The sequence below is a fragment of the Pieris rapae genome, chromosome 14 (assembly GCF_905147795.1).
Source record: "Pieris rapae chromosome 14, ilPieRapa1.1, whole genome shotgun sequence".
NCBI lineage: Eukaryota > Metazoa > Arthropoda > Insecta > Lepidoptera > Pieridae > Pieris > Pieris rapae.
The window spans coordinates 4,306,988-4,327,910 of record NC_059522.1 but is presented as its reverse complement, the minus strand read 5'-3'; the positions used below and the strand labels follow the sequence as shown (position 1 = coordinate 4,327,910).

General features: G+C 34.2%; 2 protein-coding genes across 3 annotated transcripts; both read left to right on the top strand.

Moving 5' to 3' along the window:
- Positions 1–4,772: 4,772 nt before the first annotated feature.
- LOC110998135 lies at positions 4,773–9,374 on the top strand. The gene is made up of 5 exons (XM_045631120.1): positions 4,773–5,038; positions 5,456–5,603; positions 5,864–6,026; positions 8,486–8,679; positions 9,165–9,374. The coding sequence occupies exons 1-5, from the start codon at positions 4,922–4,924 to the stop codon at positions 9,323–9,325; spliced, it is 783 nt and encodes a 260-aa protein (XP_045487076.1). The 5' UTR covers positions 4,773–4,921; the 3' UTR covers positions 9,326–9,374.
- Positions 9,375–9,520: 146 nt separating this feature from the next.
- On the top strand, positions 9,521–19,418 carry LOC110995370 (glutamate [NMDA] receptor subunit 1). Of its 2 annotated transcripts, none has more exons than XM_022262502.2 (17): positions 9,521–9,628; positions 9,792–9,946; positions 10,443–10,565; positions 10,828–11,099; positions 11,280–11,432; positions 11,760–11,933; positions 12,050–12,311; positions 12,789–12,890; positions 13,490–13,601; positions 13,835–14,002; positions 14,202–14,326; positions 14,801–15,035; positions 15,533–15,681; positions 16,169–16,326; positions 17,028–17,200; positions 17,821–18,074; positions 18,604–19,418. In XM_022262502.2, the coding sequence occupies exons 2-17, from the start codon at positions 9,797–9,799 to the stop codon at positions 18,784–18,786; spliced, it is 2,793 nt and encodes a 930-aa protein (XP_022118194.2). In that variant the 5' UTR covers positions 9,521–9,628; positions 9,792–9,796; the 3' UTR covers positions 18,787–19,418. The 2 variants fall into 2 exon arrangements, with proteins under 2 accessions (XP_022118194.2, XP_045487157.1); XM_045631201.1 differs by having other exon boundaries at positions 17,821–18,145; positions 18,604–18,681.
- Positions 19,419–20,923: the final 1,505 nt, after the last annotated feature.

Here is a 20,923-nt window from a genome sequence, read left to right as displayed (position 1 = left end):
TGACTATCTGCTGTGGACTGTGGCCTCAGTGCCTCGACAATCTCACCTAGCTCCCAATCCCGATAGTCGTCAAAAAGCTCGTGCACTCCAACGGGTGACGCGTGAAGTGCCAATTTGGACTTCAGGAAATTATAAAGCTTGAAAAAGAAGAACTTTAATAGATGATTTAGCATTATTAATTTTTTGATAATTTTCCTTGCTGCTGCTCCATAGCTTATTTTATTTATAGAATATATATTATATATATATAATATATATAATATTATATATATATATATATATAAAAAATAGAATAATGTTACCTTAGACCGCATACAAAATGTATTAAACTACTCAAATTGTAATTTTATACGAAATCAGTCAATTAACTTAAATTAGTTTCTACCACAAAAAAGAATTGTGTCAAACAGTGGTGGGAGCCTTCGACCCAGCTAGCTGTAGTCTTCAAGCAATTTTTGGACTAATATTGCATTAAATAAATTTTAATTTTAGAAGGTAAGATTGTACTAAAAATAATTGACAGTCTGATTTTTACATATGTATGTTATAAATATCTTTATTACTAATCAATTTAACATTCTACTTACTATGTGGTGGTGATGAGGTTGCCTGGAAGAAATCGCTCGAAAGCGATACGGCCGCCTGTTGCTTTTCATAAAATGATGTTATTTTTTTTCCTTTTATGTAATGCAACGAAGTGTTAATAACTAAAAAAATAAAAATAAATAGTATTTTACTTCTATTGTTTTACTATTGTAAAAGAGATTTCTTTCTTAAAATCGATACGTACAAACTGATTAGTGGAAAGTAATAAAAACGATAACAATATATATTTATATATAAACTAAGAATAAATATCGTGTAAGATGTATGCGTTCCCATGGCAACCAGTTTACACAAATTCAGTAAGAAGCCGCCACGTGCCTCGCTTCCCGAAACCAGATCACGAATATGGCAACTTAATCACTAGCCATGCTTTAAGTGCACCATTTTGAGTTAAGGAATGCTGTCGATGGAGTGTTGCATTGAACATCAATTAGCAAGTTCGAAATTGGTACACGGTATTGTTTCAATAGAGATTTTACGAAACTGACACACGCATTTAATGCATTTTCCAGTTTTGACTATGTTTAATCTATGGAAAAAAATAAGCTTTTATTTGTAATCTTGGTGTAAACGGTTTTGGTGTAAATGTCAAAATCTCAGCGGAATCATTATATAACGATGGTTTTTCTAGTATTGAAAGACGATATGACATATCGTTACTGAAACGTTTTGTTTGTCAAAGTTTGGAAAATATTTTACAACAACTTAGGGAACTGTAAGATAAAATCTCCACAGTTTAATTATCTCAAGTTTTCGTGATTTACTGCAATTCAGTATTTTGACAATTTCAAAAATTAATAAAAGATATAAACGAAATATATTATTTTCCCCATTCTGTGATCTGTGTCGACACATAATGAAAATTTTAAGTACCCCAGATTATGGGGAAGACATGTATAGTCAAGGTCCGTATTCTATTCCATGTCTCAAGTCATAAACTCGGTTTAAGACAAACATTATTTTTAAATGATTGACGTTCAAGAATACGGTCATAGGGGTACTTGTGTAACAGGTATAGGAAGTCTCAGGGAAAATGGGAAACTTTTTTTGAAGCTAGCATATATTTTAAATTTTTGTTTGGCTAATAATAAATAAATAAAATTAATTCAGAAAAGTATTTTTGAGCTAAGCATGCCTTTAGTGTGACATAAAAGTGTGGATTTTTTAATCTCTCAGTTCGCTCGGTTTTATACAAATATGTATTACAACATACGTATTTTTTTGACTTTCAAAATCATATAAAATATTTTTATTTATATTAAAATAAACATACTGTACTTAGTACCTTTAAAAAATAAAAAGCGATTTTATACATTTGATTATGTCATAACTACTCTATGTATTGCCTATCTATTATTAATTCTATAAAAAAATCTATTACACAATTATTGTAGTGTTTACTTCTTTAATTTATACTAAATATAAAGTAAAACTTCTAAAACCACATTAGCCACTATTATTTAACTTTAAATATATATGATAAAATTAGCCTGTATGCGGGTAGTATATTTAATACTAGTACACCATTTCCGACGTAGAGAAGATCTCTAAATTCTTTCATTTGTTTCACAACTTCGCTACTTTTTTACAATCCTTCCCCGCCATTTATTAAATATTATACTTTTGATAGCACATTCTGGGCTCTTAATGTATACATACCAGCATTATATATATGAAAATATACACAACCAAATAAAGTTAGATAATCATAGTAAAGTATTTGCAAGTACGATATGACGTGCAACTATAATTCTGCGAAGACAATAAACTATAGAAGTTATTGTTTGCCGTATTATGAAAAGCTTGTCAAGTGGCATTCAATCGCACCTAGATCTTCGCCAGGCGCTTTCTATCATAATTCATCACTCTGTTTGTTCGGTTGAGCGGACGAATCTTTGAACTATTGTTGCGTGAATTAAATTAGTACTTGTACGTTACCATGCGATAACTATAGGTCATGCTTCGATTGAATTATTGTTGTTTCAGGCTAAGGACTCCCGAAGCGGTTTGCACCCGCGATGCCGTGGTTGTCGGCCCGCAGCCTTTGCAGAATGTATATATTTATGTATACCACTTCGAGCTTTTTTTTATTATTTTTTAAGTCCTTAGGCTAAAACACAAGCTAAGTAACCGAAATATTTTCATTAATAAACTAGCTGCCCCCGCGAACTTCGTTTCTCCTTAATGAGATTTTACTGAGCCTACCTGTTTAGAGACATGGAATATTTTGCTATGCTATCCCAGAGACTGTTCGGTTTTCCGGAATAAAATCTTTTTAGGTTGTTCTGTGAATTTTCTCTGTATAAACCTCAGAGTTCACAACATAAGTTTTTAATAATGAAATAAAAAATAGGGGTTGATTGTAAAGGGTTGAAACTTCAGGGTTATATGTATTTACTAACGCTGTATCATAAAAAAATATTATTTTTTTATCTAAAATTGAAAAAAGAAAATTAGGGGTGGATTATCCTGAACATTTAGGGGGATGAAAAATAGATGTTGTCCGATTCTCAGACCTACCAAATATGCACACAAAATTTCATGAGAATCGGGAAAGCCGTTTCGGAGGAGTTTAACCACAAACACCGCGACACGAGAATTTTATATAGAAGATATTAATTTTCGGAGAATTTGGAAGTGGAAGTACGATAAAAATATCAATAAACAGAGACACAAAGAAGCACATTGGAAGTCGTACGAGAGGCCAACAAGGCAGTGGCGAACCGTCAGTCTCCATAGGAGCTTGGATTACTTAACATTAGAAGCCTCCTGTTTGTTTTATAAAAAAAGGATTATCAAGACGAGTCATTGTAACGAAAATTATGTCAGAATATTTTAGAATACCGATATATATAATGTACTGATACCACCAAACTAGGTTAATAACTAAATTAAAATACTTTGGCCTCGTTAAGTGGTAAGAGGTAATCAACATTTTCTTAACAATATTTTAAGTAATGCATCGTAACCATCAATAACTTATTTGTTTTAAATCCAAAAAAAACATAATATGTAACGACAGGAATCCAATCCTTTGAAATAGGAGCGTTGTGTCGCTAACAACTTAACGTCTGCTATCTGCCTCCTGCCTCCTCTATCAGCTTAATGCCTGCATAGCGCGCGTTGAATGACGTTGCGATGTAGGCGGTGTCGTCCGCAAACAGTGACACCGCACACCCCTCTGTGACTGGAACGTCATTACTATAGATGGACTATAGGCTCGGTGATAAGCAGCTGCTCTGAAGGAACCCGCGGTGATAGGCCGGCAGCTCGACTTCACCCCCTCGACGGAGACGTGGAACCGCCGGTCGAGAAGGAAGGAGCGAATGATTGCTACCACGCGCAGCGGGCTTGTCCGTGGCGAGGAGCCTGTTCACCAGTCCCGCGTGCCAGTAAGAGTAAAGTGCCGCCTGATTGTCGGCAGCAGCATAACCTCGAACAGCTTGGATTGCGTGGCGAGTAATGAAATAGGGTGATAGCTCGCCGGGTCGAAGACGCTTTTGCCCTTCTTGGGCAACATGATGACTTTTGCCTCCTTCCAGGCTTCGGGGAATCCCGCGTCGCTAACACCATAGTGCGTTAACATTACTTCCAATGTCGCCATCTTGTCCATGTCGTTTAATGTATACAAACAATTGCATAAGAACCATGTCTTGTCGTTGTGTAATTATTTCACTAGATGGCATGGATCAACAAGCATAAAATACTTATATTACTAGGTGGCGTTTATCTATGTAGTATCTAGACATTTTTATGTTTCACTAGATGGCGAGTAAAACAAATTTCACGATTCTTAATTTCAATGGGACATAAATAATTATTTATTTGGGTAATTATAATTTATGTCGTACTAGCGGACCCGACAGACGTTATCCTGTCTGACCTACGAATATTAATTTCGATTGCATAGTTTATAAAATTGTCTAGTTATGTATTAATAAAAGTAAACAAATACAGGCCTTAATTTATAAATATTTCGGTTATTACTAAATACTATAAGCAATGAGAATATAAGATTATTTAAATTTAATGGCTTAAATTTAAATAATCTAATCAAATATATTTTTTATAGAACACGGGGCAAACGGGCAGGAGGCTTACCTAATGTTATACCGCCGCCCATGGACACTCTCAATCAATTTTATCAATGCTAACAAGGCTATCAAAGGATTCATTTCTATTTACCTACCATCAAATAGCGCTTAGAAAAGAGAACGCTAGAATTGTTTTGAAAGGGATAGTTTAAACTGCCACTCAATCTATGATAGGTCGCAATTAAAGTAATTTTCGATCATCATCCCTCTCCTTTGTTGAAATGTCTTCCGTACTCAATACTATAAAATGTTTCTGTAAACTAAAACAATATCAAAGTTGTATTGCAATTCAAGAAAACCACTGCTACTTTCAAGAAAACATGAGTTTTGTAAAATTGGTAAGAATTACTTTTAATAATGTTGTGTAGTTGCGGAATGTTTGTATCTCTTTTTCATTAATGTATTGAGAAATATGAATCGCCTCTTAGTTGAAATTGTTATCAGTAAAGTAGTTTTGGCTCACGAATGGAACAAATTTTGGCAAACCTTAGAATACTGATGGAAAACTTAATAAAATAATGTTTTCCAAACTTCTGTATATTCATATTAAAAATTAAAATTTTTCATTGACTATAAGCCAAACCTGAAAGATCCCGCTATACTCAGGCGATGTAGGTGTCTATGACCGGCGGTTATTGTTAAATTTGACCCGTCTGCTCGTTGCCTCTTAAAATGTAAACCAAACATCCAAAGTCCTAATAATTCATAAATTACTAATATTGTGTGCTTTTTGATAAATATGTGTTATGTTTCAGTATTTGTTTGTATGCGTCTGCGTCGCTATAACGCTAGGCAAGCAAGCGGAGAAGAGGAGTGCTTCAGGATGGGATGTCGCCGGTTTGATTCCTGTGGGAAGTTTTATCCAAGTTGCGCAGACGAATGGGCTTGGACATACTTACAGTGGTATGATCAACAAATCTAGATACTATTAAAGTGACTTTAGGCCTATAAAAAAAACTAATTAAAATGATTAAATTATATTTTGGATCATGCTCGGCACGAACCTACTCGCAAATAAGTCACACAAAATATTATATTATTATTGTAAACTAAACAATTACCTACATACAGATTCTAATCCGTACAGGATATGCACTTAAGATCTAATTGTGAAGTTTGCAACTATTACAATAATTAAATTAAATATTTTTTTTACTTTTCAGACTCGAGCTCGGATGTAGCTGGCGCAATAGCAGCAGCAAAAGCCGCAGCTGCAGCAGTAATGGCTGCCCAGCGACAGGTCGCAGCTGCTAAACATGCTGCTCTACAGCAGCAGAGCTATGCCAGTTCTAAAGAAGCTGAATCTGCCCACGCGGCTCATAAAAGGTTAATATTTTTCTTATGTTTAGGTCGTAATTGTTGAATTGTCAAAGAGTTTTATGTTTTGTTAAAAATTTATAATATACTAGCGGATCCGACAGACGTTGTCCTGTCTACACGTCTTTAATTTCAAAATTTCAATTTTTAATAAGCCATTTTGATGAAAATTATTATACAAATGTTATGACAATATCTAACGATCCAGCACATGGTCACACACGATATAACACAATGATAACAAAACTTTTTTTAAATTTCGGGACAGACTAAAATTAAAATTCGAATATTATTTAAAATTTGACACTGCGATGGTAGCGCCGTCTGTCGGGTCCAATGTAAAACATTCCAAAATCAACAACAACTAATAAATTGAAAATTAATTAAAAAAACATTGTCCAGCGGATAAAATTGTGAATCTAAACCATTCCAGATCCCCTTGAACACACACAAAAAATTTCGTCTAAATCGGTCCAGTCGTTTAGGAGGAGTTCAGTCACATACACACGCACACAAGAAATATATATATTAAGATGTATATTTATCTAATAAGTTAATTATCTATATATATAAAAGAAAGTCGTGTTAGTTACACCACTTATAACTCAAGAACGAAAGAACAGATTTGAGTGAAAATTGGTATGGAGGTAGCTTAGAGCCAGGAGACGGACATAGGATACTTTTTATCCCGTTCGACAGCGTTCCCGTGGGACTTGACATGAAACGTCAGTCACTATAAAAAGTGGTATAACAAATAAGAATCAGACTTGGAATAATAAAACGCAAATGATAGCTATGTAATTGACGTATAATGACAGCTGTGTAATGACGTATATATGACAATTTGATATTTGTAAGAAATCAATATTCAAAATATTTCTATTAAATAAATACGTTTAATTATTTTTACAATTTACAATTTAATTATAATGATAGTGCTATTGCCCATTCGTATAAACAGTGAAGAGAACTATAAAACTCGGTATTGTCGTATGTATACAGTTCATCCAAAGAATGATGAATGTTTCTATTTGTTGTTGTTGTCGAATGACGCATTTAATCGAGTATTGGAACGGGAACGTGAATATGATCACCAGGAATTAGATTTAGTAGTTCAAACGAATGTACCCCTGTTGAAATACCAACAAAAGGAAGTTTCTGATACTTTAATGAAGGCAAACGATGATGAAAATGGTGGTTTATATTTCCTAGATGCCCTTGGTGGAACTGGCAAGACATTCCTCATATCATTAGTTTTAGCAACTGTTCGGGCGAGATCCAACATAGCGGTTGCAGTTGCTTCTTCTGAAATAGCAGCCACATTGTTAGAAGGATGCCGTACGGCTCATTCAGAATTAAAATTACCGTTAAATCTTCAAACTATTGGAGAACCAACGTGTAATATTGCAAAACACTCAGCAATGGCCAAAGTTTTAGCGGCATCGAAAATCATCATCTGGGACGAATGCACAATGGCGCATAAACGTGCATTGGAAGCACTTAACCGAACATTAAAAGATTTACGCAATGAATCGAGATGTTTTGGAGGAGCAATGATTTTACTGTCTGGCGATTTCCGCCAAATACTGCCAGTAATTCCAAGATCTACGGCTGTCGACGAAATAAACGCTTGCCTCAAATCGTCAAATCTATGGCGCTATGTGACGAAACTGCAGCTGACAACAAACATGAGAGTTACATTGCTTACTGATAAAAAAGAAGAAAAAGAATAAAGATGTAGATGACCTGAACTACATAATGGTATGCGTTTGGTGGTTAGAAAATTGAAGAACAATGTAATTTACGCTACGATAATGATAGGAAAATTCAAAGGTGAGGAAGTTCTTATTCCGAGGATCCCGATGATCCCAACCGATATGCCGTTTGAATTTAAAAGACTTCAATTTCCGATACGTCTTGCATTTGCCATGACCATCAACAAATCACAAGGCCAATCCTTAAAAGTTTGTGGTTTAAATCTAGAACATTCATGTTTTTCCCATGGTCAATTATACGTGGCATGTTCACGGGTCGGAAGACCATCAGCGTTGTTTGTTTTTGCGCCTGATAATAAAACAAAAAATGAAAAAATGTGTATCACAAGGTACTTAAGTGAAGAGCAACCTATGTACTAAAATACAGAAATAATAATGAATGATTAATGTAGGTATTTAATTTTTTTGTATATTTTCCAATAAAAAAACCCAAACTGCTTATTTATTGCCATTAAGGCGGAACAAAGTTCGCCGGGTCAGCTAGTAATTAACTAAATATTTTCGACGTCCTGGCGGACAGAAAAACTGTGTCCAGTTTATGTTTCCACCATACACACTTCTACTATTAAGATTATTTATACAATAAATAAATAAAAAAATAAAAAAAAAATCTCAATATTTGTAAAAGAGCCAACTATAATTGAAGATCAGCATTAAGGCGGGCAAACACTTAATATAAACACGATCCCACAGTGAAGAAGCTGCGAGAATTGCCCGGGCTCACGCACTCGAAGCAGCTCAAACAGCTGTGCATGCTCAGGCGCAGCTGGCCTCTGCTAAAGCTCGTGCGGCCACAGCGCAAAAAATCGCCGCTGCTCATGAAGCTGCTGCGGCTAGAGCAATACAACAGGCAGCTAACAAGCAAGCTGCGAGACTGCATACTGCTGGTATGTTACTTTACTTTTCAAACTATCATATTCATATATAGTTTTACAAATAACTTTAAAATTTATTTTCTAATATATTAACTTTAACCTTAAAAGGCCGGCAACGCACTCGCGAGCCCTCTGGCATTGAGGGTGTCCATGGGCGGCGGTATCACTTAACATTAGGTGAGCCTCCTGCCCGTTTGCCCCCTGTTCTATAAAAAAAAATAATAACTTTAAAATTTGACACTCGACTCCAAGTTTTTTTCATAATTACAGAATGAACGATTACTGAAGCCAAGAAGTAAAAGATGTAACAAGCTCACATAGTTCCAATAATCTAAGAAAAGTATCTCAATGCGTTTCTAAATCGGTCGTTAACTAATCGGACAATAATTTCGAGACTAACCATCACGGCTGTTAATTTGGTGTTTTCTAGTTTAGAAAAAAAATCATGAGACCTATGATAACAATGTTGTTTAATGAATACGTCTGTTCTCCTCAAGATCTGGAATCCCTGAAATTATCGGTGCTGCAAAGTTCTGGAGCAGCTGGTGCGGCGGGTGCTGCTCAGCATGCTGCTTCCGCTGCCGCTGCAGCGCTACGTCCCTGGAATCCTTCTTGGTCAACATGGTCCCCAACCTCCAGGCCATGGGCATGGTCTTAAAACTAAAGCTGAATCGTTAATATGCTTTTTTTATTTGTGTATACCTACTCAATATATTATGTAATCAATAAAGGTTTTAAAAATGTATTTCTTTATGTTATTCTAATTTCTAAATAAATATTTAGTACTTAAGTTTCGTTATTAAGAATAGGATCGATTTTACCAGGACGCCTGCGTGGTTTCCATAGCAACCTGAGATAGTGCTCCATGCGCCGTTGGGTTGCAGAATCCCACCTTATTTTGATTACGTAAAACCTTATTTAAATGTTTATAGTATTATGAGTGTGCGAAGTTGAAAGAAGCGTGAGTATACCATTTCGTTAATTTCAATCAAACAAAGAGTAAAAACAATCAAATATGATAGGTTTTAAGAAATACATATATAGAATAGAATGAAAAAATATACATAAAACTTTACAGCATTTCTGAACTTCTGAAGGAGTTAAAAAAGGTCATATCATTTCAGTTAACATGTGGCTGAAACTGATGTTGGCAGTGCTCTGCTGGAATTTAGCGAGTGCTGATATCGACAGACGCCGAAACTCAAATCCTACTTATTACAATGTTGGCGGTGTCCTATCAAGTAACGAGTCGGTTGCCTTCTTCAAAGATACAATATCTGTAAGTTAATCACTTAAGTTAGATTATTATTCAATCGTTAACAACGGCCGGATCAGCTGAAGATTTTTTATACTTCAGTAACTTTTCGATGAGCACTGAGAGTTTTTAAGGGCCTTGCCGCGCACCAGTACTATTGGAACCTTCTGCCTCCTGAAGTATTTTTAAATCAATTCGACTTATCAATAAATCAATCAAAATAATTTATTTGAATAGATTACACAATATAGGTACACTTATGAACTTCAAAAAAGAAATACGTTTTAAATGCTTCTAATTACATTTACTGCTAGTTTTCAAATTAAGGACGTAGAACGGAAGAGAAGAATTGCAGTAAACTCTCCGCCAACCTTGTTTTTACGGTCTTGCTGCTTCTCTGCTGGCTTTATGCTTCAATAAAAGAATATTCAATTAAAATGCTATGTAAGAAAACGTCTACATCAACTAGTCATTAGTCGGTAAAGTCTGTACACACGTAATGTAAGGTATTTGTTTTCAGAATCTAAACTTCAAAGACAAGTATGTGCCTCGCGGTGTAACCTACCATGATTACTCAATTTTGATGGACCCTAATCCAATTATGACAGCACTGAATGTCTGTAAAGATCTTATTGCTCATCGGGTAAGATTTTAGAGAAAGAAATTATTCATGTGTTTCTTCTTTTCTCAAAGTTTGTATACTTATATAATTTACATAAACACACTTTTTAACCTTCCACAAAAATTCAGCCTTTGTTTAATTACTTTGGCTTGTTTTAATCTCTTTGCACTGTTTTAGATTCATATAGTTTTTGTGCTTCGTAAACATTTTGTACGTTTATTGTATAGACTCGAAATATTAAGCGGTGTCGTGCCCTATAGTTTTCAAAAGATAATTTTTACAGGTCTACGCAGTAATAGTATCCCATCCAATAACAGGCGACCTCTCACCCGCTGCAGTATCTTACACCAGCGGTTTCTACCACATACCGGTTATTGGGATTTCTTCGAGGGACTCGGCATTTTCCGACAAAAATATTCATGTATCATTTCTACGTACCGTACCGCCATATTCCCATCAGGCTGATGTGTGGGTGGATGTTCTAAAACATTTCAATTACATGAAAGTTATTGTTATACACAGCTCCGATACGGATGGTAGAGCCATCTTGGGACGGTAAGTAATTTAAGATTCCTTTGGTAGATTTAATGAAAATACTGAAATGGATTTTTTTATTGAACTGGAAATTGAAATACGTAAAGCTTAAACGATTGTTTAAAAGAGGAAATTAGTGAGTAATGCATAGCGTTTTTTGACGCCTCCCTATAAATAGTAACATTTAATATCTGAATACAGATTTCAAACTACATCACAAAGTGTAGACGAAGATGTTGACAGAAAAGTTGTCGTTGAACAAGTGATTGAATTTGAACCGGGATTAGACTCATTTAACGAAAAACTTATTGATGTCAGAAGTGCACAAGCTAGAGTATTTCTAATGTATGCAAGGTATGTAAACGATTCACCTCACAGTGATAAAATGTGGTTTTACCTATTAACCCGCTTAAACAGTCAAAAATATCATCTAATTGCTTTTGTATCTGTTGCTTACACTAGCCTTACGTGTATCTCTTTTGAGAACATTGATATTATTTAAGGCCTAGGAGTAGCCGAACAAAAGTGCATATAATGATTCGTAATACTGGCCTTTCACAAATGTGTAATCCGAGCTGATGCAATCCAGAACTATGTTTAATTTTCAAAATTATCAATTGGATCATTATTATTAGAGGTGAAGTTGGTTATTTTCTCATTCATATTAACTATATCTTACAGTAAAACAGATGCCGAGATAATTTTTCGTGATGCAACCTACATGAATATGACTACATCTGGCTACGTCTGGATGGTCACAGAACAAGCATTAGATGCCGCTAATGCTCCTGAGGGACTATTGGGATTGAGGCTGGTAAACGCCACAAATGAACACGCTCACATACAGGACTCTATGTAAGTTTCTACAAGGAAAATAATTAACGATACTTGTGCCTAATTCAAATCACTAAAAAAGGAACACTTCAATTTCGGCTAAATTGGTTTGTAAATTGTTTTTATTACAATTCCAGCTATGTCCTAGCATCAGCAATACGCGAAATGAACAAAACTGAAGAGATAAACGCTCCACCATCGGATTGTGATAATTCTGGCTCGATATGGCAGACTGGACAGGTTCTTTTTGATTATATAAGGAGGCAAAGGTTAGAGAATGGTGCTACTGGGCATGTGGCCTTCGATGACCATGGCGATAGAGTCCATGCGGAGTACGACATGGTCAATATAAGAGCGGAAGGCGAGCATGTAGCAGTTGGAAAATATTTTTATTCTAAGGTAAATTTGAATATGAGATATATTTAATTTAAGATGAAGATTATTTGGCGTTTAAAAAAGGTTTCCAATTCGAGATATTGTACATCTTTTACCACAGTCCGACATATATAATTTGTTTCAAAGCAGCAACATTTCTCACATGTTGGAAAAGCAGTCGTGTAATTTCAGTTACTGAAATAGACGCCGTTGTAAAATCTTCAACAACATAGGCTAAATAGCTAATATAGCTATCGGCCTATGCTGTGATAACTAATCGGCACTTCAAAAGTGCACATTTAATCAAATGAGTCCCCAACTGTCAGAAGTTCAACTCAAATTATATGGTGAATATTAACACAGTAGTGGACTGTGGAACGGGTAGATGCTGCCTATATAGACATAAAAAAAGTTATAGATTTGGTTGACAATAACGTTATTTTCCAGAAGTTTGCACATAATAACACAGAATAACAAGCGCTCAACTTTGATTTTTTACAGGAAACTCAAAAAATGCGCCTCGAACTAAAGGAACACGAAATCATATGGATGGGACGCAGCTCGTCTAAGCCTGAAGGATTTATGATTCCAACACATTTGAAGGTTATTTTTCTTTACAACCAGATTGTGACTACTAGAAAAATAAATTAAAAAAAACCCTTATTCCAATAGATGAGGAACGTTTCTATAAATACTGCTTTCTATTAAATTATTACCATGATATCATGCTCAAATCTTTCATTTCTCTATATAGAATTAACAATTGTATATCAACCGTCTTCAAAAAAAGGAGTTAATTACTTTTATAAGTATAATGATCTTAGTTTTGTTCGGAAACTATATCATCAAACTATATCATAAAGGGAAGATTTTATATAAATTAGGTATATTCCAGCGAAGGGAATGGAAATGTCTGGAGGAGACGTATATACAGGTTTATAGTAAGGAAAGTACTTTAAATATTCTGTATTCAAAGATTTTCTAAATGTGCTCCGGCTCGTAATAGTCGGAGAGGAGCAGATTTTCTAAATAAATGTTTTCCTAATTGTATTGGTACGAATTGACCGATTAGATGGCCGGGGATCCCCGGACCTTACACCATTTGATTTTCACCATGCCCCATAACTGTGGGACGCCCTGTATGTGTAGGTATGTGAAGTTTATTTATTATTCCTAAATAAGCTTTTGCTGTCTATTTGAAGGTAGTAACCATAGAAGAGAAACCTTTTGTATACGCCCGTCGAGTTGAGGATATTCTCGATTGTACTAGCGAAGAAATTCCTTGTCCACATTTCAATGTTAGCGAAGAAGCTGGTAAGTCTTTTCATTTCAATTAAATTATAATACAGATATATCTTGGGCTATTGTGTTGCTTGATTATATTTATTATTGTTTGATAGCATCATTTATTCAGATTATTCTACATGTATATTTATAAATTAATAAACATTAATGTGTTTAGTGGCTTCATACAATAATCCTACACAGACCATTTAGAACTCTGTCAAAGTCAGAGTTAATGATATTCCCACTTGTTAAACTTCCAGATCAATTGTACTGCTGCAAAGGTTTCTGTATGGACCTTCTAACCTATTTGTCACGAGCCATAAACTTTACATTCTCGTTAGCACTATCGCCTGATGGACAGTTCGGGTCTTATGTATTTAAGAATATCTCTCAACCAGGATCGAAGAAGGAATGGACAGGACTCATTGGTAAAGTGTACTTGGTTGAATTCTCGCAAATAACTTTCATCTGTCAATAAGTCAGTTCCTTCAACTACCAAACCTACAAAAACATTTTAAACACCTTTAACTTTACCACATCTTGATATGTAAAAGTAACCTTTTTACAAATTTTCGGAATTACCGCATATAATTTGACCCATATATTCAAGTTTTATATCTTCTTCAGGCGAATTAGTATATGAACGCGCTGATATGATTGTAGCGCCGTTGACAATAAACCCCGAACGTGCTGAATTCATTGAATTTAGTAAACCATTTAAATATCAAGGCATTACAATTTTGGAAAAGAAGGTAAAATTTCACTTATCTATATCATATATAATTTTGTAACAGTAACGCTAAGGACTCACGCAAGGTTTGCACCGCGCTTGCCGTGGTTACGGACCCGCATCCTTTGTACAATACAGATAGTTATGTAAAAATTAAATGACCTTTCACGACGCGTTTTATCTCGTTTCTGGTGTGAATCCATGGCGGTCTGGAACTCTACTGATCGTTAAACCGCTCGTCGTGCAACCGCCCGTATTACGATAATCAACCGCCAAGTTTGCGGGCGTTAATCGCGACCGCGGCGGCTGCGAAACCGCACAAAACTCCGGTCTCGTGAATTTTGAAAATATAACTCCAAACCGCCACCGCGGCGGGCGCGGGTGCAAATCGTTTCTTTATATTTTATAAATTATCGTTAAAACGAATGTGTTTTTTTATTATGAATATGTCTTATGTTGAGAGAACAAATTTTGAGCTATCAATCATCCTTTTCAGCCATCAAGATCATCGACACTTGTGTCATTCTTGCAACCGTTCTCAAATACATTATGGATTTTGGTGATGGTATCGGTTCACGTTGTGGCCTTAGTACTTTACTTGTTGGATAGATTCTCACCATTCGGTCGGTTTAAATTGGCTAATATTGATGGTACTGAGGAGGATGCTTTGAATTTGTCCAGTGCGATTTGGTTTGCGTGGGGAGTTTTACTCAACAGTGGAATTGGCGAAGGTAATTAGTGCATACAGAGAAAATAAGCAGTTTGATAAAATAATTTTAAAAATGGAACTTCACAGGTATAGAGTTTAAAAAAAAGTGCTCAATGAACGCTGTTGATATTTAATCTAGTTCTAATATAAAATGGACTTAATAAAAACCAATGGCGCCAATGTCTAATGACAACCTTTGCCTTGGGCTCAGATCTGGCTCTTGATCAGTTTTACTCAATAGGTTAGGAAAATGTTTTAAGACACAAGCCCGATCAGCTGTTTCTTTGTTTATCTTTTGTTTGGCCATAAAAAAACTTAAATATACTTACTTTAAAACTTAATACATAATATAACTTAAGGTACTTACTTTAATCCTCGTCTATAATACTTTACAGCAGTAGTCAGCGGCAATATCTAATACATATGTCTAAGACGTAATAAATGATTATTCATCGGGTTAACTAAACACAATACTACCTTTTCTAGATTTAATACCTACTTGGCTCTTAATTTTTACAGGAACTCCCCGCAGTTTCTCCGCTCGCGTTTTAGGCATGGTATGGGCTGGTTTTGCGATGATCATAGTTGCATCATACACAGCTAACTTAGCTGCTTTCCTTGTGCTTGAGAGGCCCAAAACTAAGTTAAGTGGCATTAATGACGCAAGGGTAAGTTTCTTTATGTTAAATTAAAAATGAGTACTATTTGAGTAAACATTTGGTATTTTTTATATAATTAAATATATTTTTATTGAAGTGAAACTTCTTTATCGGCCTTGGAAATTTCCCGTCACATTTATCTGTTAAGCGCCATCTTTTTCTTGTCACTAGTAACACGGTTGATTCGAAGAGATTCGAAGCCAGCCAAACAATGATAGTAATAATTATATTACAATTAATGAAATTGTAATTCTAATTCAGTAAAAATTTGTTAATTAATTAAAAAAATATATAATCTATTTACGAATTTACATAGTTTTTATTATTTATTTGAATAATTCTCTAATTTAACTTTATTTAACCAATTTCTGTAAAGTTGCATTTTATAGTCGATCATTTTTCGAAGAAGGTCAAAAACTAGTTTCATTTGTGTACATTAGTACACGCACACATTTTTTTATATAAATAAAAGCTAGCTAAGTTTTTACTTTTTTAGCTCCGTAACACAATGGAGAACTTAACATGCGCTACAGTGAAAGGTTCGGCTGTGGACATGTACTTCCGTCGGCAGGTGGAATTGTCGAATATGTATCGTACTATGGAAGCCAATAACTATGACAATGCTGAACTGGCTATACAAGATGTTAAGGACGGGTAGGTTCTATATACATAAATGTGTCATCATCAAGCATGGAGTTTGATCGCGTGGAATCAAAATAAACCCAGTGATAATGTCATTACCCTGTCTGCTGTCATAAAACATCAATTGGTAGACATTGAAACTCCTAACCCTGTTGGGTTCTAATGAAAATTTGACGACGATTTGAATCCTATTTCAATACAATACTTTAAATATATTTTTATAATAGCGGATGCTTTTTAAAAATCGTGAATTTGGATTCGTAATTTACTATATTCCTTTTTAAGCGTGTTGCTTTACTCGTTTTCTTCGGTGCGTGCGGATTATTTGATGACAGCAGACGTCTACTGCTCTTGTAAGTTTAACAAATGAAGTGCTCTTTTCTCGGATCCGAGTGGAGCGCCCCGTTCATTTTATTTAATTACCACCCCTAGCTCTCGGATCCGAGTATTCGGCACCCAACGAGCTGTATGCCAACCACTCTGATCGGAAACATATGTTTTTAAATAAAGATATATACTTACAGTCGTATTTTAAAACATTCAAATTTACTTAATCAAAAATCACCATAAAAAGTTTTTAGTTTCCGGTTGGTGATGTTAATAATTTCATGTGAAGTAATGGTTGCAAACATTATGTATAGACTGAGAAGACTGACAATAAAGAGAGCCAAATCTTCACGTCTATTTTGACCAAACTTTCTTTTTTTTTTCAGGAAGTTGATGGCGTTCATTTGGGATTCTTCACGACTAGAATTCGAAGCTGCGCAGGATTGCGAACTTGTGACCGCTGGGGAACTGTTCGGAAGGTCAGGCTATGGAGTGGGACTGCAAAAGGGATCCCCATGGGCAGATTTAGTTACACTGGCGATATTGGACTTTCATGAAAGTAAGGTCTTTTGTCTATTAACCATGAATACCAAATTAAAATAAACCTGAGTGAGTTACAACTGGGTAAGCAAGAAAACACTATTACCGAGAATATTTACTGGGACCCGTGATTATGACCTCTTAAAACCTCTGTGAGATAGATCATAAACATGATATTGTCTATCTATAAGGGACTCTATAAGGACTCTATAAGGGACAGTTAAACGCATTTAACTTTTGATATTTATGACTCATTCTTAAATTTTGAGTGACCTTACTTAATTAAAATTATAGTTTGAGGTAGCTATTAAAAAGCAAAATGTGCCAACCGACTTGTTTGTCAAGCCTATTTTTCCTGTACCTGGGGGATTAGTCGTACTAACACAATTTTAGTTTTCCACTTTCTACCCTCTGTACTTTAAGTGTCTACACAAAAATTCAACGTTTTGTCTTTAATTGATAAACTAGGGATATAATTTCTAGGGTGTCCGACGTTGAAAAGTTAGAATGGATTAAACAAAGTCTCGACACCTCTAGAATAAATAAAAAAAATTAATCGAAGAAGTTATTTTGAGTAATTTTAGTAGATATTATTATTATTTTCACGATTTCCACTGACAGAAATGTGTTTTATTTTAGGCGGTATAATGGAATCGTTTGACAACAAGTGGATATTACAAAACAACATGTTAAATTGCGAGGAAAACGAAAAAACGCCAAACACTTTGGGTTTAAAAAACATGGCGGGCGTATTTATATTGGTATTAGCTGGTATCATCGGCGGAATCGTCCTCATTGTTATAGAAGTCGTGTATAAGAAGCATCAAATAAAGAAACAGAAGAGAATGGAAATAGCACGACACGCAGCCGATCGTTGGCGTGGAGCAGTCGAGGTAAATCGAGCAAAAGTCATCCAATTGGAATCTGATGTCGGCGAAAAAACTAGAATACAATATATGCATTAGTAAATAATTTATCATCATCATTTAGATATGCTTTTGTTAGTATTAATTTATAGATTTATTGATTTTAATGCTCAGCTGTCATTTAGTTCTAGATGTCTATGGAATGAGGAAAGTAATGAAAACTAATAAAACTAAAAAATAGTTTTTAATTTCAATTAAAATAAATCATTACGTGTTATTTTTTTATGATTTTGGAGTTGAAATTCATAAAAACCAAGGTATTTGTCATAATAAATTTGGGTTTAAAGTATTATTATACCAAATTTATGTTAAGTATATTTATTTTAAATACGAAAAAAATAAATTACATTAAAAAAATTAAATAACAATCTTGCGAGTGTTTTTATTTCTTTACTTCATCTCTTACTTAGTAATGCCGCTTGGGAAACAGCTTTGTAAGTACAATATAATGTACAGCAGAATACACGAACATAAAGTAACTTTTATTTTTTTCCAGAAACGAAAGACATTACGAGCGGCAATATTACCATCACAGAGGCGTGCCAAATCCAATGGTTTGAAGGAAGCTGGGAGTATTAGCCTCGTTGTTGATAGAGGAGCTAGAAGAAGGGACGAAGTGCCACGTATACCACGTTATAGTCCCGCCTACACTCCTGACGTATCCCATCTAGTCATATGAATGGTGGTACTAAATACTGGTCATATAAATGTACTGGTGGTAATATACCACCTAGCGATCCCTTCTTATACCTAAGAAAACTAAGTAGAAGTATATTTAGAATATTAAAACAAACAAATTCGGTATGAGAGATTCCTTGAACCATACAAATTCTTTGCAACGGTGGCCTAGTGGCGCCTTTTGTATTTATATAAAAGTAGTCACTAAGGGTGTGCTTATGTGTAAATGTCACTCCCAAATAATTAATTAGTAAGCTGAAACAATAGCGTTGGTCGCAAACTATTTTTATTTAGGTGTATATGTATTTAAATCAAATGTTCCGAATCCCTACAATTATATAAAAAATAAGGTACATAATAGTTTTAGAGGCGTAACGGTACTGTTTCTAACTACTGACTTTATAATCATGAGTAGGTAATCATTGTACAGATTACAGCGTTGTGACTTGTGGGTTCCGCTAATTGTTCAAATTGAGGAAAATAGATCACTAGTGGATCAAAAATCAAATAGGTATATTGTGTATTTTACTGGTTAATAAATTGCTCAATACGTAACTAAGTTCTATTTAAATATTACACTTACATTAATAACAATCCAAAGTTTGGCCTAAATTTTTATTTACAAAAAATATATTTTCATAAGTTGTATATATAGTTTTGTATAATTTTGCGGTTAAATTGATGCAGCCAATTAAATGTTTATAAATTCGTAGAAAAATGTAATTAATGTTAATAATATAACACTATTGTCATTGTTTTTAGCGTTATAAAATTATAAATGTCTATAATGCAATCAAATAAACATAATAAATAATAATAAACCATTGGTGGTATTTTAATTACCTAATTACTTTCTATAATGTATAAAACCTACTATGTATAAAAATAGGTAATTTATATAATTTAATCTAATTATAAAATTAATATAAATAGGTAATTTAATTAATTACTTTCTATAATGTAACACCTACTTTTATATAATATTATTTTGTACATGCACTACTACATGGGTTTTTTTACGAATATTACTTATAGCATACACATGTAATTTTATATGCAAACATAGGTATTTTAATTAAATTCCTCTCTAGCCTCTGTTGCAACAAAATGAATCAATTAAATATCGCTTGCTTGTTCTCAATTTTGACTTCCTTGGGTGATGTATCTACTATACATTTAGTTAATGCTATAGTTCTGAAACAACCATAAAGATTTAGTTTTAAGCGTATACTCACTAGATAAACATATAAGTTAATGCGACAGTTAATAAAGAGCGGTACTATCTCTGTTTGACCAACGTCATAATATTTTCGCGAAAAGATAATACATTATCACATTTCAGACATTTGTCATAATGTGTGGTTATTGTCTTTCGTAATTATGTTTTAACGGTGAAACAATCGTAAAACGCCTTTGCTATTCAGTCGATTAAGATAAACTACTGTAATGTACATTTAGTTATTCTTTAACTATTTACACTAATAAGCTATATAATGTTTATTGGTAACGTACCTACTTAATATCTTAGTCGAAATAGCTAGTCAAATAGAAATAAATATTTATACGACTGTTACCCGGGGCAACCGATATGGTTAATGACCTATCATTTTGAGTTTAACAATTAAATAGTTTTATTATGACTCAAAATTAAAAAAATATCATAATTCTGAATTTTGACTGAATAATTAATGCCGCCAGATGTTTAAAAAAATCTCTTCATAGGGATGAGAAAAAACAATCGATAGGTATATTTTTTTTTTAAATCAATCATAGTCGATTTTTCTTCTGCCACCTACTAATTTTTATGACCCGGACGGCGGACCTCGAACTATTAGGGATATTTGATGAGAGGTATTGATCTAATCGATGCATCGTTGCTGCATGTGTTTTTTTTCAAAAACATCCATCAAAATCACTATATTTATAATTAATAAAACCATAATAATTAAAATACGGTGTTTATTTTAAATTAACCACAAAAATCAATCGATTAAATAAAAAAAATACAAACTTTGGTGCTTTTCCGGATTTTTCGACTGTTTGAGTTCAGTGTTCTCAACCGTACGATAATTATCGTACATGTACGATAATTTCATAGCTACGTACGATGTACGATGGTACTCGACTATCGTACGCAG

What these genes read in the sequence shown, in the direction of transcription:
- LOC110998135 (XM_045631120.1), top strand. Translation starts at nt 4,922, where the DNA reads ATGTCTTCCGTACTCAATACTATAAAATGTTTCTGTAAACTAAAACAA. An exon ending in ACATGAGTTTTGTAAAATTG is followed by an intron (nt 5,039 to 5,455) that starts GTAAGAATTACT and finishes GTTATGTTTCAG; the next exon opens with TATTTGTTTGTATGCGTCTG. An exon ending in GCCCACGCGGCTCATAAAAG is followed by an intron (nt 6,027 to 8,485) that starts GTTAATATTTTT and finishes ACGATCCCACAG; the next exon opens with TGAAGAAGCTGCGAGAATTG.
- LOC110995370 (XM_022262502.2), top strand. Translation starts at nt 9,797, where the DNA reads ATGTGGCTGAAACTGATGTTGGCAGTGCTCTGCTGGAATTTAGCGAGT. An exon ending in GGAATGGACAGGACTCATTG is followed by an intron (nt 14,003 to 14,201) that starts GTAAAGTGTACT and finishes TATCTTCTTCAG; the next exon opens with GCGAATTAGTATATGAACGC. An exon ending in GTGGCATTAATGACGCAAGG is followed by an intron (nt 15,682 to 16,168) that starts GTAAGTTTCTTT and finishes TTACTTTTTTAG; the next exon opens with CTCCGTAACACAATGGAGAA.